General features: G+C 39.1%; 2 protein-coding genes across 6 annotated transcripts in view; one reads left to right on the top strand and one right to left on the bottom strand.

The window, feature by feature from the left end:
- Positions 1 to 750: 750 nt before the first annotated feature.
- Positions 751 to 11,257, bottom strand: LOC309490018 (ovochymase-2). Its single transcript, XM_082158964.1, has 19 exons — positions 9,987 to 11,257; positions 9,809 to 9,906; positions 9,592 to 9,689; positions 9,328 to 9,500; positions 9,152 to 9,247; positions 8,894 to 9,045; positions 8,493 to 8,735; positions 8,195 to 8,313; positions 7,964 to 8,097; positions 7,726 to 7,869; positions 5,957 to 6,087; positions 5,470 to 5,563; positions 4,468 to 4,599; positions 3,864 to 3,944; positions 3,467 to 3,650; positions 2,815 to 2,869; positions 2,492 to 2,672; positions 2,130 to 2,263; positions 751 to 923 (listed from the first exon to the last, which is right to left on the bottom strand). The coding sequence occupies exons 1-19, from the start codon at positions 10,069 to 10,071 to the stop codon at positions 756 to 758; spliced, it is 2,502 nt and encodes an 833-aa protein (XP_082015090.1). The 5' UTR covers positions 10,072 to 11,257; the 3' UTR covers positions 751 to 755.
- The window catches only part of far1 (fatty acyl CoA reductase 1), a 25,519-nt gene continuing 15,461 nt past the window's right edge, over positions 7,993 to 18,050 (top strand). For 2 of the 5 annotated variants that reach the window (XM_082158891.1, XM_082158887.1), the window contains exons 1-3: positions 7,995 to 8,118; positions 8,256 to 8,311; positions 11,902 to 12,109. The gene's annotated coding sequence lies outside the window, so the exon portion shown is untranslated. Of the gene's footprint in view, positions 8,119 to 8,255; positions 8,312 to 8,584; positions 8,600 to 11,358; positions 11,457 to 11,901; positions 12,110 to 18,050 lie in introns of those variants that run through there. The other 3 variants (XM_082158890.1, XM_082158889.1, XM_082158888.1) reach the window with 3 other exon arrangements.

Here is an 18,050-nt window from a genome sequence, read left to right as displayed (position 1 = left end):
CTCAGTGGTCTCAGCCAATAGGAATAGAATATTTAAATGAGCAGAGCGTTGCCTAATGGTTCTTCATGTGTGTCTGTGAATGGTGTGGGATCACCCCACTGCCTGATATCACATTCAGCGGGATGGGTCAAGGAATCTCCTCAAGTACAGCACATTAGGCCAAGGCAGTTAGAGTAATAAAAACAGAAATGCCGGACATTTTTTAAGCTTTAAAATATTTATATTCAAGTTAGCCAAGGTTGTCTAAACAATTTAAAGTCCCCCTGTAGTCAACATTTTTTTATTCCTTAAAACTAATCTTTGATCATCAAAATTACATATTTAAACGTTCTTTTCCTTGAATTAGCTTGAATATAACTCTATACCCTTGCCAATATGGTTCTATGAATACGCAAATTACCCCCGCCTCCACTCACTCGCACCAGCTCAGAGACCCACTCATTGACGATCTCACGATGACGTGATTGGTTACAAGGTAGTTGGTGACGTCAGAAACACCAGCGATTTCAAACGCTTTTGAGACTGTCTTTGATTCTATGCAGTTTTAAGTAGAAAATACTCAATGGTGTTGTCTTATGCATTTGCACATGGATTGTCTTAAAGCACATTAAAACACCACACAGACATATAAACAACATTAAAAGCTTGATTTTCACCACAGAGGGACTTTTGCACCACATAGCATTTTGTGAGTAGGCCTACTTCAGAACGAAATAATTCACAAAAATATACTGAATTCAGCTAATTCAGGGTTTTCACTCTGTGTCCAAATGCTTTGAGATCCAGTTCATGACGGCTGGTACTGAAGAATATACTGCAGGCTTCTGGATCCCACCACAAGGTTCTCCCCAACTCTTCACTCCCATCAGAAGCACCCCAGATGTGTCTGTCTGACAGACGAGAGGTCCACTGTTCCAATGAGTCTGTGAAAAGGTCAGAAATTGACTAGCAAAATAGCTACTACCAGTTTTTTTGTATAGTCTCTGAAATGTGCATTTCCAGATGAAAATTTGCTGCATCAAGTGACATAGTTCTCCCCCCAAAAATCATTCATACAATGGTCACCAAAACTGTTCGGCTACCAACATTCTTCAAAATATCTTCATATGGACTAAGCTTTGTCACTATATGCCTGACATTCTGCCTTACATCTTTTATTGTTATAATGAAAGTCATAGGTTGCAACCGAAATACATACTCTTTAGGTATTTATTTTGAATAAGTAATTACTTTGCAAAAGTATGTTCAAGGCTATATAGTGTATACAGTAGGCCTATGTGTAGTATGAATGCGCATGTTGTCATTGTCACGTGATTTTACGGCATCAGTTACGTCGGCTGTGTTTGAAACATATAGGTTGATGAAAAAAAAATTGGTTTGAAAGCGTCCCCTATTATACCTACACTCATTCATATACAGTGTGTGTGTGTGTGTGTGTGTGTGTGTGTGTGTGTGTGTGTGTGTGTGTGTGTGTGTGTGTGTGTGTGGATTAAGCTGCGAGCACCATCTTCTGGCGAGACGCGGGAATTCATTCGGCGCGACCGTCACAGTGAATTATGGGTATTCTCTAGACGTCGAGTGTACACCTTGTTGTAGGCTACACTCATTATTGCAGTGCATTGTGGGATTGAATGACACCACTACAAATGGCTGTCCCCTCAAATAGTGCCCTATTTAAGGGTATATGGAGTGATTTCAGAATTCGGACACAGCCAGCCGTCACTTCTCTGCCATGCACAACTCCTCTCCCATGGCCTCATGGGATAGCAAAGTGTACATTGGATGCACACTTCAGAATCTCACTGGAATAGTAGGTAATTCAGGTACTTTGCAGCTACAGCTTAATGAATACTGTGAATTAGTAGGCCTACATACTATTTTTTTCACATACAGTTTTTCACCTACTATATAGTAGGGAATTATGCATATAAAGATGCAGCCACAGTATCTTCCAAATACCGCCCTACTGATCACCACAAGCACACATCAAGTGGTTTTGGACAGAGCTCATTTAAAAGTCATTACTGAATTTACCCACTAGAGGTCAGTATTTCTTCAATTGCATTCCCTATTAGTAAAGAGCAAATGTTCAGTGTAGTTCAAAGTAGGCCTACAGCTCCAGTCCTCACCATGCATGATTCTCCACTGCTCAGTCCAGCACATAACAAAGTAGGTGTCAATCTAGTTCCGTGTAGTTGTTCACACACCGCTCGTTCCAGCACAGATATTTTTAGCCATACAGGTCTGTGCTGCCCATGTCCTGCTAAAAAGAGTGCATAACATTCACCTAAAGATCCACAGAGAGCAAAATGTGCAACAGAGAAAATGATATTGTTCAGGTGACATTCAAGTTCTGAAAGTTCAACTCTAGTTCAACAAGTTTTCGTGAAATGTCATGTTTGCTTATGATGCACACACACATATCAAAATCCTCCAGACTATTGTGTAACCATCACAGCGGTCAACTCGTGAAGGCAGAAGGGTGACGTACACATTTGGCTGGTCCAGCAGCGGAGGGAGGGTGAGACGTCCTGTCCAGCAGAGGGTAGACAGACAGGCTGCGTGCTTTCACTGAGATTTATCGGAGAGCTCAACTGAAGCAAAGCCACATTAAATTCGAGAGAGGATGGGTTGTAATAAGGGTTTACGTGTACTCTGATCACATCACGGGTCTGAAAAGAGATCTCATTTACTAAGGGGAATTTTCTATTTTTGGGTGAACTGTCCCTTTAAAGACAAAATCAACATTAGTTCCTGGAACAACATTCCTGCCAAATTTCTGTTGGTGGGATGTTGATTTAGTTAAGTTCTCACCTGTTGCTTTGAGCCTTCTGTCGTCACTGATAAAATTCTTAGAAGTCTTTCTTCCCTACAAAGAAATCAACATAAAAAGTACTTTTAGTATAGTGCCTTCATAAAAAGTACTATACTGTGTATTCATAAGTTAATGTCTTTTTCAAAGTTAATACATGTGCATGGCTCTAGAAACTATGGAGCCCCTAAAGGTGTCACATTTACCCTTGCTCTGCAAAAAAAACAGGCGAAATCCAGTTATTAAGAACGCGCAAGATGTGGAGTTTCGCGTGAGGGCAATAAAGTTCCCCATGCAGATTTCGCTCAAGTTGGTCACCCGAATTCGCAGCGCTGACCAACAGGAATCTTCTTGGTTTGAAAGTGACTTCTGTGAGAGTGGTGATTCATACATCTCTACACAATAGTCAATGGACAATGAACCGGTTTTTGCCTGAAATTTTGTGACCGCACCTTAAAGGGGCACGGTAATGATAAAAAAATAAATAAGAAGAAGAAGAAGATGGGAGGAAAACGTATTATTCAATGTTTTTGCAAATATTTTACGCAAATATCATATATTTTCCTCCTAACTCGTTTTTTTCATCACCATGTCCCCTTAGGGGCTCCATTAGATACAGCCTTTTATGACACTTCTGTCATGTTGGCTGCTCACAGGTCATAGACACAGTGTGCATCAGTAATGATCCACTGTGACTGGATGATCACCCCGCTGCAGTCATGGCCTGCACCCAGACCAATGCTGACATGCCACAACCATGGCAGTTTCCCATCATCCTCTTCTCTCCTCAGGGCGTCCATTCCAGAGCCAGAAAAGATATCAGGCATTCCACACGGAGCTGAGAAGTCAGTGGAAGGCAAGCATGAATACTTGATGTAAAACCAAATACACCCACACAATCTGTTCAGAGATAAATTCTCATTTGTGACTCTGAATAAGTGTATATTCCCTTATTTTACAAATTTTTTTTGGCTCAGGCTGGATTCCACACATTCTAAAGGCCCTCTGAGACAAAGAGCCTATTTTAAAGCGGAGAACACAAAGAACAAACCAGCCTGCAAATGTGGCGAGAGAACTCTGCTGTCATAATCTGCTTCCTCCCCCTGATCTTGATATGCTGTCTTTTGGAGATCTGTGAGGAAATGTAATAGTCAAGGCCTTATACATTTTTTTTTCACACAGCATACGTCTGTGGTTACATGTTACAAACTCTGTGGTGTCAAAGAAAGGCTTGGTAAGTTGAGTAAGTTGAGATGTATAAACAGTATTCATTGTGCCTTTGTTGTATCATGTACTATATTATATACATATAATTATATTATCAACAATCAATAGAAAACCTAAATTGATACATGAATTTGAGATTTTTTTAAAATCTTACATTTGATGTTTTATATACAAATAGCCCTACACATAATGTTTATCATGTCTTATATAATAGCCTTATATATATTATAATAAACTTTCTGTATAAATGCATGTATAGATTGCAAAACAATTCAACTTTACTGTTGACCTTTTGAGGTAGTATAAATAGTAGTTAGCTAGCTAGATTGTTTATACTGTGGCAAACTATTTGCACATGTGAGTCAGGTTTAGTTGTGTGACATTTAAACACCTGCAGTGAGTGTTTCTTTACTAATGTTGACTCTCACCTTTTTCGCTGATAAAAGAAAGGGTGGCGATGAAGCCGCGGGCAGAGATGGTGTTGTCTGTGCTGAACTGAAGAAGCATTATGGAACCGTAGCTGAGAACAGCCGGAGGAACGCTCCTGCCACATACAACCACTTAAAACACAAAAATTATAATAGCAGAGCATTTGAAAACTACATTTCCCATAATGCCGCAGTGCAAAATGTTCCTGTGTAACTGATAACAGTGTGACACTGTAACACACACACAGTGCATGTAACATTAAACTGTTAACTCTAATGTTTACATTATTAAAGATTAAATAAAACAGATTAGTTTTCTTTTAAAATATACACTGTCGTTCAAAAGTTTGGGTCGAGTATTTTTTTTAAACACATTAATACTTTCAAGTGTCAGTAAATACATTTTTTATGTTTTTAAAGTTTTCTATTCTAAATACTTTCTTTTCATCAAAGAATCCTAAAAAAACTAATTAAAAAAATCACAGTTTCCTCAGAAATATTAAACAGCAACTTTTTTCAACATTGATAATAATAAGATACACTTTAGTTTAGGGTCCAATATTAACTAACTATTAACTATTACTTTTGCCTCAATAAACTCCTAATTACGGCTTATTAATAGTTAGTGAGGAAGTTGATAAGTTTAGGTAGGATTAAGGGAATATGGTCATCCAGAATAAGGCATTAATATGTGCTTTATATAAGTACTATTAAACAGCCAATATCCCATAGTAATATGCATGTGAATAAGCAATTAGTTAATAGTGAGAATTAAACCCTAAACTAAAGTGTTACCAGAAATGTAGTATATTCAAATAGAAAAATTCATAAAATTACTGTTTTAGTGTATTTTTAATTAAGTGAATGGAGCCTTAGTGAGCAATACATTTCTTTTAAAAACATAAAAAAAAAATATGGTAAACGTTTGAATGGTAGTGAATAGTTCTGTTTCAATTTTAAAAGATCAAATACTTCAATTGTAATCATCTTTTTGTACTTTACCTATTTCATCCTTGCCATCCATGTCTCCAAACACAGTGAGTGAATCATATTGGCAGTTTTCGGACTCCTCAAGGTCAAAGTCATCAAAGTCAAGCTTTAAGGCACATAGTAAAGTTACTCCATTGCAATTAGCATGTTAGCATAGCAAACAGAGTGAGATGATCATGAACACAGTCAGGTGTTTCTGGCACTGTAGATGCCTAAAATCATTCAGGCCAAAAAAAGATATGAAAGGTTCTAAAATTGGAACAATCTGCAGCATTTTGTAAACAGCAGGTAACAACCAGCATTACATGACTGCTGTGACGTCACAACGTCGCTCTTTGCTGTCTAATTGAGTATCACATTCTCTTTTGCAGTGAAACTGATCAGAGCCTCCAATCTCACTGCATGCATGCATTCATGACCGGACAGAGAGGTCATGACTGGACAGAGGGTACACCAGGTGCTGACTGGGCCAACAATAGGGCTACAGGGTTGTTTTTACCTTGACTATGTGGCCTTCTGGGGCATAGATGACCCAGTGGCAAAGGCTGTTGTTCCTGTAGGCATTCGGGTAGGCGGGGCTCCGCACAGCCACCTTGGGCTCTAACAGCACCACTGTTCCACATTCAGCTCCTGCACAAACACAAAAGGAGAAACTGGTGGAATGGAGCCCAGCCAATGGCGTTGCACCATGGTGTCACATTTCTGTCTGGCAAGGGTCATACTGACGGGAGCAGGGTGGTGATTTGAACCTAGCTCTTACCTTCTCTGAACTTACCACTGGTATATGGCCCACTGGCAGACATGTACAGTAACTATAGTAACGGTCCTATTGAGATAAGCCCTCTGCTCTCTGAGGAGCCTATCTGAGCGGCTACAGTGTGAAAACAGAATTCTACTGGGGAACGTTAGCTTGCCTCTCAACCTGACTGGGGAAATTAACACACTTTGCAGACCAGGTGATGAAACTGACAGATCATTTGGGCACAACCTGTGCTGCTAAGGAGAGCACAATGGACTACTTCCGCGTTCTAGTTAGTACATACCGGGAGTTTCCGGTTAGAGCGTTCAGCGCACCTACATACATGAGAATGCAGATTATCACATGTTTTATGGCTGCGAATTGATTAAAATAAAGAATAATGGTCTCTGTATTAATTATCTTGAGCCTGCTGAAATGTTCCTATAAATATATTTTCGTTCCAACTGTGCATTCTGAATAATAAATATGCTAAATATATTTATCCACTAAGCTGCAGCAGTCCTATGCTCGTCTTCCCATTAACAGATTTTTTTTTCTCTTTCTGACATTTCATACCTGTTGGGTTTACATTTTTTTTATTAAATTGACTATAAAAAGGATTACTTGTGTGTGCTGGTTTTTATTCCAGTCTTTTAAAATAGTTGAATGAATGAATGAATGAATGCTCACGAGGTGCCTGTAACGATGTTAAATAGGCTAGCCGCTAGGCTATATCAATAATGTACACAGCGTAGAGGAGAATGACAGTCAACTACTTTGAATATTATAGCATTTTGGGCATAAACGTGTAAATAGTGAAGAGATTGAAAAATGACACAGAATGATTCAAATATTTAATCCAAATAAATAAATGTTCGTGGTTCGTACTGATGTTATTCATCTGTTCTCACACACTTCAGCGTCGCGATCACTGGTTTAGACGAACACTGACACTCTGTGGTGAAATAACGGCGTATTTTTAACACCCGCTGCTTTCTCAGATCGGCTTGGGTTGGATTAAAACTTAATGTTCCGATAAGTTTGGAAAATTCTGCACACCGTAAACATCAGAATATCCCTTCTCCTGTCAATAAAAATTGCCACATTTTTCAATCTTATTGCGGACACTCATTTTAGGTGGCGTTTGTACCACAATACATTGAAAGTAAACATAACCGGAAATAAGTGAGACGTACTATTTCCAAACGGAAGTGCGTCAGGAGTCCAAGTAGTCCATTAGGGTAAAAAAAATTTAATAACAGAACTGTGGATACACAGAAGTGTAAATGAGACAATGCTCGAAAACAACATCATCATCAGGCATGTGCAAGCAAGCTAATCAAGCACACAGTATGCAAGCAAGCATGCTATTCCAAGCATCCACGCAATGTGATCGGGAAGGGCTACAATTGCACAACTCATTCTGAATTCGACCGTCACCAAACAAGCTTGAGCATACAGATTTCTTTCAGGAAACTTTGTTGACTTTTTTTAGAGCAGGAGAAACCAGTCGGACAGATTAAACTCACCAAAACTGAAGTCCTTGCCAACACCACTGGTCTGGATGGCAAATCCTGCACCTGTGCTGCTTACATCTGATACAAACTGTACTGTGACACTATGGGAACCACCAATAAGAATTGAAGAGGGTGGTTGACTGCCACAGAACCGCCCTGGTAAGCAAGGTCACATGGTGAAATATGCAACCACTGGCAGAAAGTAAAAGAACAGCAAAGTCATAATTTCTGTTAATGTTTCCTCCATCACCTATTCGCCTGTCTTCATCCACGTACACAGTCAGATGATCACTTTGGCACTGTGTGTCATTCTCCAAGTCAAACTCCAAGAACTTCAGAAGAATACGTTCACCAATGGCAACTCGAATGGACCACAAACACATTCTGCACCAAAAAAATTAAAACGTAAGTTGCTGTGAATTTTTTTTGCAGTTTTTGCCTTTTGGTTGCAAATATGTAAAATACTTCAGATGTAACTCACTCATTGTGGTTGTAGCTTTGCCCATAAAGAGCTGGATTTCTGATAATGCCTTCATTTCCAGGTACAACTCCATCAGGTACACTGCACAGGGACCTTTCCACACCTACACTGAGTTCTGTAAGCAAGTAGTTATTTATTTAAAGATTTGATTTATTCTACTTACTTATTGAAACTTGGGGTTAGCCAGCCCTCATTGTATAGTGGCCCACCGGGAAAACTCCAGGTGCTCCAGATGGCCAGTCCACCCTTGGTAAGGTGTCTTGCTTGAGAGCAAATTGATCAGCTCTTGCTGAACCTACATTGTTTCAGTTACTAGCCTGGGACCAACTCGACAACAATACCCACCTTTCCTAAGATTTGACTTGATCCATGACAGAAACATTAAGACATCAGTGAATACTCCAGGTGAGCCTCTTTTGGATGATGGTTTGATATTGTTGTCATTCCAGCTTCGGCCACAGCCCTTACCCCATGACGTGACCCCCACAGCCACCCAGCTTCCATCTTCTCTAGAGCAGAGGAGAGGACCCCCAGAATCCCCCTGGACCACAGGAGGGCAGATAGGAACTCAAAACAGAAAGTTGCAAGAGCTTAAACGCATATCTGCTGACCTGAACCAGAGGAGTCCCATATAGATGTAATATGCAGGACGTTAGAATCAATGTCATTGTTAGGGAGACAACTTTAGTGTCAACTTACTTGGCAGGCATCTCTCCGACCTCTCTCTGGGCCAGCACACAGGACTGTGAAGGTCTTCTGCTCAGGTCTAAGAGTTTGCAGGACATGTTTGCACTTGCTTTGCTTTAACAAGTCCAGATGCACCTCTTGAAGAACCGATGGAAGTGGCCCTCCTAAAGAGAGGATAACACCTTTTTTTTAATACCTTAATTATAGTAATGAGATATTTGATATCTTTCTCCCAATTGTTATTTCAATGTTATTCAAGTGGCTTCTCACTCTCAGTAATACGACCCCATCCACCAACAACACACATGGTCTTGGATGGAAACCTCTCACCAGGATGAGGCAGACAAACAGGCTTAATGAAATCATCTGTCAAGAAAACACACATATGTTCATCTCTGATTCTATAGCTGATATATTGCATAAGTTAGTCTCATAGAATGACTTGCCAAAGTGAATGCGCCCATTGATCTCAAGCAAAGCGATGTCGTAGCTCATGGGAGAGGTGCGTTGATATTTTTCATGGAACATTACAGTCTTTATGTGGAAGTTCTGCTCCCCTCTGTCAACTTTTCTTTGGTTGAATTCACCTGCTACAGCCTCAATATTGTGAAGGAAATCCCTAGGGCAAGCAGTTATATTCAAAAGTAGGTCATTTAAGTGTTGACAGGGTCAAAAGTTATGATTAGTCATGGGTGAATGAGCGGACCTACGCGGATACACTTGCAAAGCAGTGAGCAGCAGTCAAAAGCCAGTGGTCTGTCAAGATGGCTGCAGCGCAGAAATGCGATCCTCTGATCCTAAGAGACACCTGTAGATGATTGTGAAATAGATGTTTGCACACTGATATATCTACAGCATGCCTTTTGGAAATAAAATTAAGCATTGCACGATTTATCATGCGATTTGTTAAGATGAACAGATACGTGCCAGCCACGGATGGGAACCTCTTCTAGCCGCTGACCCTCCGACTATTCGCAAAGAACGGTCAAGTATGCCTCTTGACTTAGTAGATCCGCACTTTGCATCTGCATATCAAGTGACAGGACAAAAGTTTGTCATTAATTTGTGGCTAGTTCACATACAATTGAATTAAACAGTTTCTTACCACTGAGATGAACAGCATAGGTCATTTCGAGACAACCCAACAAGCTGAGAAAGCCAACAAAGGTCCTGTAGGATAGTTCAGACATTCTGTGTCCTCTGCTGTCAAAGACTAAGATTGGGGTATTTATAGAGGTGATAGAGCGGTGGTCTTTTTGGGTGGTTACTCATTAACTTTACCCAGGAAACAGGCGTGTTGAACAGAAGATTGCATTGTGAGTAGCTTTGTTACCCAAGTTTTAAACCTAGACCCAAGGATAGTTTAACAGTCTACTAATATTAAGGATCTAAATCCAACTTAAATATTTTGTGCATCTGTGTGTCTCATTAACTATACTGTTTCCTAAAGTTTACAAGGAGCATCCGCAGAAAAACGTTTTACAGCTTGTGATTCAGCTGAAAGAGAAAAGCTCCTGACAATGCTTCCCTCAATGACCAGATTGACCTTTTAATCTATTCTAAAGGTTTATTGGAAGTTGTTGGATTTTTACACTCTCAGAGTCTTAAGGCTTAAAATTGTGTACTCACATACTATATGTAACAAATATAGAATTATTTAACCAAACAGAATTAAGTTACTAGGTTACTTATTTACATTATATATTGTAAATAGATTCTTTCTCTTGTATAGATTCTATAAATTAATGAAGAGGATAGGCTCACAGATTCTAGTCGTTTATGAAGGGAAATGGACATTATGTGTTGTATTCCGTTATGAGTTTAATGTGTATATCTGCCGATTAATATTGCACTTACCAGTAGAGAAACTTTACAGTATGTTATTATTTTCAGTCATTCTGATAACTGCCACATTTAGTGCAATTTCTTGCATTAAATGAAAGAATTGTGAATTCATAGATGCAGACAGCAATGTCAATTCACTTTGCCTTGCATGTGGCAGAGAATTTACACAAACCAGAGATCTAGTAAACAGTAGGGAAGCTCTTCTTGACACAAAAGACAATTGTTGCAACTTGCAAGATGATGGTAGGAAGCTCACCACTGGCACCGACGACACCGGACCAAACAAGGGCGGTGTCCTGTTTTAAAATTGTCAACATATTTGTGCTTTTGTCTGCAGAGAACAAACGCTAAAGGCAGTTAAGTAATTCATCTTGCAAAAATTATCTTAAACAAATTGACTTGTCAGGTTCAGTCTAGTCAAACATGGCCACAAATCACCCCAAAAAGAAGCTACAGGGAGAGAGAAAGATGCATACATGCTGTTCGAACCAAACAGCCAACAGTTTTCGAAGTAAAATATAATGCTCTTTTGTTCAGTGATATCTAAGGGGAATCGTTTGAGCCATGTTACCTGGCAACCACAGTAAACCACAGGACAGCAGTTAAGAGAAGCCAGAAAAACCTGAAATTCCTTGTTTTATAGAGGCCCCTGACATCGTTTTTCTGATGAGAACTCACAACCCTTCCTCCCATTATTTGCCAGTAACTTGATTTGCTCACTGGATTCTATGTAAGTCACTGAAAAGCTTATTTACACTGAATGATGATGATGATTCATTTTGTTCTTAAGTCACATGGTTCAAACTTACAAGAAAATTATCAATCAGAATCGTTTTACTTATTTTTAGGGAAGTGACGAGCTGTTTTTTGACGTGCGTTTGCTAATATGTTGCAGACTACGTTTAGTTAGTTGCATTGTGGGTAATATGTAGGCTATAGCCTGTAAACTGTCATATTCAGGTTGTCAGGCGTGGCCATGTTTAAGGATTATATACGCCATAAACGCTTAATGCTATAGGATTTTACAGTAACATTAGAGAAGCACTATGCTCCCTTAAGGGATTATGGAAAATATCCTACAAGCCAACTCCTAGGGTTCTTCCCAGAACCAGTCAAACTCTCACCAGCGAATATACACCAAATATTAATAATGATACAAATCTTTTTGCACATAGAATCATCACGAATGGACGTTATTCCTCGCGCGTGGTGGATTATGACGTCGGTTCTCTTCTGAAACGCATCATCTGGCAACCCGTCATCACAGTTCCTCTCTCTCAGCGAAGCTAAGCTACTGCGTTTCCCATCACTGCTGGATAGAGCACCAGAGCCCTCGGATCAACGCGCAGAAATAGTGCGGGGGAAATCTATTAAATATCACAGGTAAGCGCTTGTGTTTTTCACGGTTGAATCCTTTGTTGCCTTGTTTTTCCTAAGCGCAAAATTGAGTTTGCGCGTTTTTAGAGAGTGAATGCTAGCCGTTAGCACACTTTCGCATGCGGGGTTTTTTAGCGCCGCGCCGGTGTGTTGAAAATCCTCCCTGAAAGACGCACAGCTGGAAAGTAATGCTTAAGCTGTATTTTGTTTAAATGCGCAGATTTGATGGAGAAATAACATTTTGTTTCCTTTTCAAATTGGTGACCATAAATAGTTGTTTTTTTTCTTCGCTTAAAGAGTTCGTGGGTATATTAAAAAATATGGGAATGTCTGTTGAAATTTATAAGACTTTTATTGCAGTGTGTATTCTTTGTTAATAATGTACATTTATTAAATATGTATTTATTGGATTCCCCTATTGTCTGCAATTAGGCCTATAGTGATTGTCATCTCCCCATATGCTTTCAAAACACTTCAAGCTTAAACAAGGAAACGGTACAATTTGTGTGACCAGTGAGGTTAAAATGTTACTTTTTAGGGGGCGCGTGAGCTTCTTATTAAATGTGACGCATGTGTCATTTTTTTTCTCGCGCTCAACGCGGCAGTGGTGATGATTGTGATAACGTGATTCATCCCAGTGATTCGAATCTTTTGCTCTCCAAACGATTTGTTCAGCTGATTCGTCCATTCAATCTTTCTGCAACGTTACGGCGTTATGCCTGTAGGTGGCGACAAAAGTGTCTGCGTTTTTGCCTTTGAGCGAGTCATTGAGTCATTTACTCAACTGATTTGTTAAAAGATAACATTCGTTCAGTTACAAAACAAATCCTTTATTATATTCTGCATGTTTGCTAAACTACTAAGCGACTCCAAAAGCATAATTTCCCTGCACTTTATTAACTCTACATGTAATTCTTCTGCCTATTTTTGATGTGATGTAGATTGACTCTCGTGATAAACTGAATGACTTAAATGATAGCCTATCCTTTTCAGTATGTTCTATATAGTAGTTAACATTTAAAGTGGATCAAAACCTTTCATCAAAGTAATACATGAATTTTGAACGATACCCGTTCTTGTCTTTGGACAACTTTGATGAACTTTTTTGATCCACTTCAAATGTTGATTACTGTAGTATGAATGTAATCTGGACGGACTACATTCACCAGATTGTCCTTATCATTTGATCTACCAGCATCAGTTGCGTTTGCTTCACTGCCATTCACAAATCATCTCCGTGGCCTCAGAATCTCACTGAAAGTAGTAGGCTAGGTCATCTGGGTACTTTTTGCCTACTGTTTTATGAGCACTGTGAATTCTGATATACTACTTTTGTCACATACTGTTTTCGCTTACTAGCCTATATAGTAGGGAAGTATGAGATTTCGGATGCAGCCAGTCACTCTGAGTCAGACTCAAAACGCTGACTTGTTCAGTAAAGGTGTATTCATTCAACAAGTCCAACCAAAGAACAGCTCATTCCCATACTCAATTGTTAATTTCTTGTTCTATAGTTTTAAAGATAGAGAAAGCAGTCATGCGCTTCAAAACAGAGAGGAAAATATGAGTTCTTGGAAGTAAATGAGTGATTTGTTCACTTAAAAGATTTGTTTTGATTTGGATGGCAGGGCTTATTTTAACAATTTCTGTCTTTATCCCTGATTTTTCTATTTTTAAAATAGTTCATTGCATATTTCAGTAATGCTGTTTCGTGTGGATGGATGAACATCCCCACTGTGATGTTTTAATAAGGATCACAAGATGCAAAGGCAGTGCAGTCTTGTGACAACACCAATTTATTTACTGTCACTGTATCTTTGAATCTGTACTTCAGTACTGATGTCTACTGGTGTAATGTTTTGCTATGCACACGATATTCGATCTCATTAGCTTTGAGTACTTTTAGTTAGGCTCTTAATGGAAAGCTTTTATGCTAAAGCACTATTGACCACATTCATTCTGTTGATGGTATTTGTTTACATACCTCTAACTTGTTACAGTAGTTCAGTTCCTCAGGTGCCCATGTGACACATTAATTATTCAAACTGAGGATGTGGGATCTAGGATCAATTTGCATCTGGTGTACATGAAAGTGGCATGATCATGTCAGGTGTTCCCATATAGAATTCGGAAAATGTTGGTGAGATTTGCATTCTTTCTTGGGTGAGCGATAGGGATGTCACGATGAGGAAATTTTCACGACGTTATATAAACTTATGACAATATAGCCTACTATTTTAGGTCTCTTTTGAAGCGCGCTTGCTTTTCACTTTTGAATTTCGGATCACGCATGTTCTGTGTATAGGAAGTGGCAGTACTGACCACACATTTTACAAGATTAAATTTGTCAACGCTCAGGATCTGTTGCGCACCAAATCCTCCTCTATCATCCTGTCAGTTATCGCTCCTTATCATTGTCATGTGATGAGTGAAATCTGACTGTGCTGTGACTCTGCAGCTGGTGCTTTATAGAGTAGAGTTGTCAAAAAGTACCGACTTCGGTACTGAAATTTTAAAATGTGACTATACCAGCATTTCCCTCAAGCATTTTGAGCACTGTTGAATGGATTCTTAAAGGGATAGTTCACCCAAAAATGAAAATTAGCCCATGATTTAATCACCCTCAAGCCATCCTAGGAGTATATGACATTCTTCTTTCAGACGAATACAATCGGAGTTATATAAAAAAATGTCTTTGCTCTTCCAAGCTTGATAATAGGAGTGAATGGCTGTTTGTCTTTGGAAGTCCATCAAAGCGAATGTATTCATGATTAAAGTGATCCACACATCTCCGGGGGTTAATAAAGGCCTTCTGAAGTGAAGCGATGCGTTCGTGTAAGAAAAATTATGAACGCGACTGCCCAGCCCTGTTCGTTTGAACCGCGAGAGGCGTCTATTGCCGCCATTACGTTGTGCTTAAGTTCAAGGGTTACTCTTTTGGCGTAAATCGAAAATTTTAAATATGGATATTTTTCTTACACGAACGCATCGCTTCACTTCAGAAAGCCTTTATTAACCCCCGGAGATGCGTGGAGCGCTTTAATCATGAATAGATGCGCTTTAATGGACTTCCAAAGACATACAGCCATTCACTCCCATTATCAAGCTTGGAAGAGCCAGGAACAATTTTTTTAATAAAACTCCGATTATATTCGTCTGAAAGAAGAATGTCATATACTCCTTGGATGGCTTGAGGGTGAGTAAATCATGGGCTAATTTTCATTTTTGGGTGAACTATCCCTTTAAACACCTCTGCTTAGCCATTGTGCGTGCTCAACATGTCTGTGATTGGCTACAGTGATCAACAATGACATCTTTGACGCTCTTCACCGAGCGATTACAATACACACGGGAGCATTTAAAAGCAGGCATCTATTAGCGGATCCCTAATATATACCATTGTAGCCAATCACAGATATGTTGAGCTGAAATTTTCAGCTCAAGAGTTGTTCAACACAATGGCCAAACAGAGACATATGTTGAGCGCGTCAACACAATGACCAATCAGAGGTGTTTAAGAATCTGTTCAACAGCGCTCAAAATGCTAGAGGGAAATGCTGGTATCATCACATTTTTTAAATGTCAGTACTTTTGACAACTCTATAGCAGAGCAGGTCCGCTCTCAGTTTATAATTGTAGCGTCCTTTTTCCAATAAAATAAAATGTTTTTTGTTTTATAAAAAAAAGCAAAACGACTGTAGTGGGCAAGTAATGTAATCGGTGTACGGCTGAACACCATCTAACATAGGTATCAACGACTACCGCTGCAAGCCTTGAGAGAGATCAGCTTTCAGGGTTAGAAAATGCCAACCTCTCTATAGGGACTGATTTCTTTTGCCCACAGTCCCTGAACTTTCTTTAAGCTTTGCTCCCTGACAGTTGGACGCTGTTTAATGCCAGTGTCAATGCAAAGGCAGCTTTCGGTCCTTAGTCAGAGAAGTGCTGAGTGGCTCTTGGAAAGAAAGCACACTGCACAGTGTCTTGTCTCGCCTTCTGGAATAATCCACCTGACCCCCACAATTAAACCAGCATTCATTAGTTCTTGATTGGCTGCTTGCCCTTAAGGCAAGTGCGTCAAAATAACCCATGCACTTCACTAAATTATTTTAAGAGACTTTTTGATGCAGATTATACCCTGCAAGCCTGGAAAGAACCCAGGATTTGCTGCCGTAGTGTCAGACTCTGGGGTGCATGCAGCTGTGGAACTTGGCACCAGTGTTATGCAGGAAACAAAACAGCACATGGCCAGCGGGAAGTTTTTACACTGAGTGGCCTGTTTACGGAAAGGATCGTATGATGTGGCTGGACGCATCAGGAAAAAAGTGGCAGGCTGAGATTGAAACAACATATATTGGGTCAAACCACCGTGTGTTATGCATTCAAAAAAAATTTTTTTTTTTCAATTTAACTCTTTCCCCGCCAGCGTTTTCTAAAAAAGTTCCCCGCCACTGCCAGCATTTTTTCACAAAAGTTTACAAATCTGTTGTTTGAATATCTGAACGTTCAATATGTCAAAAGAAAGAACAGACCCACTGCTTTTAAACAAACAAAAACGTTGTATTCCAGCTTCATGCATTGCTTTTTTATCGAATACTCGAACATTTTTAGCAAAAAGCTGAGAAAACACGTTTTTGTCAAAGACTACATCCGGATTGGATACAGAATAATGATCAAAACATAGATGGAGTAGATCGAGTCCATCAACGCCCCCAAAGCTTCACAGTCCTGTACCTCGCCCTGCGTCAACATTTCATTCAGTAACATTAGGCAGTTTTGATTTATATGCTGTTTAATGTTGATGCTCGCATTATATTACATATGCATATGCCTGATATCGCTTGTTTCTGCTTCTTATTTGTCTGTGTTTTTTGTTCAGGAGATTCAGTACTCTTTCAGAAGATGCGTAAAAGCTACCGTATTATAGTGAAAACACGGAAAGCCGGAAATTTCCGTCATTCTGCTTTAAAATGAAGTTTAGTCAACTCAAATATCCAAGATGTCACTTAGTACAACTTCACTTTTCAAGTTGACTAAACGTAAAATTTGAAGGTGAAACACTTTTTTACAGTGTGTTAAAGTGAGCCTTAAAATTGTTCTGATCAAACACTGAGTGAGATTAGATTGCATCCTATATTTTTTGGGTCATTTACATTTGACCCACATACTGTTTTTAGGCTTGCCAACTTTTTTAACTTGTCAGTTAGATTAATTTATCTAGTCTGCAGTACAATCTAATCATCTATGCCTTCATTTTCCAATGTTTATTAGTGCTATCTTGGAGGTTTTTAATGTACTAAATTATATGCGTGGAAATGTATTTTAAAAAGTATTGTATATATGTGTATGTATATATATGTATTTAATGTAACTTTTGATCAGTTTAAAGCATCCTTGTTGAATAAAAACATATCTTTAAAAAAATCCTACTGACCACAAACTTCTGAACAGTAGTGTATGTGATCACTTTGACTGGGCAAGAAGAAATCTGAAGTAGAAAATTCTTCACTGATATTTGATTACATATTAACCCAGTATCTGCTGCGGATGAGCTGCTGTATTAGCTTGTTATCAGTGGACAAGAGATAAGAATAGATAAGGATAATAAACTTGTGTATTTTGTTGTGATTTACTACGGCATTAAATTTGTCTAATCAAATGATGAAATATAAAACATTTTCATTCGATAAACCTAAAGGCCATTTAGGAGCACTTTTATTGATCCAGCTGCGCTCCTGAATAATAATAGTAATAGTACGCCTCTTAAGTAGGCATCACAGATTTTTTTCAGAAGTCTCAGGCGGTTAAGCCTTTAGTGTCATGCAGTAATTGTGGACTGAGATCTTGGCAGGAAAGGAAGGAAGTGAACTCCATTAAATATTTACCGCAGACTAACGAAACAGCACGATTTCTAAAGCAACACGGCTTTGAGCTTCTTTACAGTTCTCTA

Source organism: Leuciscus leuciscus (genome assembly GCF_965113295.1).
Source record: "Leuciscus leuciscus genome assembly, chromosome: 25".
NCBI classification, from domain to species: domain Eukaryota; kingdom Metazoa; phylum Chordata; class Actinopteri; order Cypriniformes; family Leuciscidae; genus Leuciscus; species Leuciscus leuciscus.
This window is presented reverse-complemented; position numbering and strand designations above follow the sequence as displayed.

What these genes read in the sequence shown, in the direction of transcription:
- LOC309490018 (XM_082158964.1), bottom strand. Translation starts at nt 10,071, where the DNA reads ATGTCTGAACTATCCTACAGGACCTTTGTTGGCTTTCTCAGCTTGTTG. An exon ending in GAGGTTCCCATCCGTGGCTG is followed by an intron (nt 9,690 to 9,808) that starts GCACGTATCTGT and finishes AATCATCTACAG; the next exon opens with GTGTCTCTTAGGATCAGAGG. An exon ending in GCACACTGTGTCTATGACCT is followed by an intron (nt 2,870 to 3,466) that starts GTGAGCAGCCAA and finishes ATTTCTTTGTAG; the next exon opens with GGAAGAAAGACTTCTAAGAA.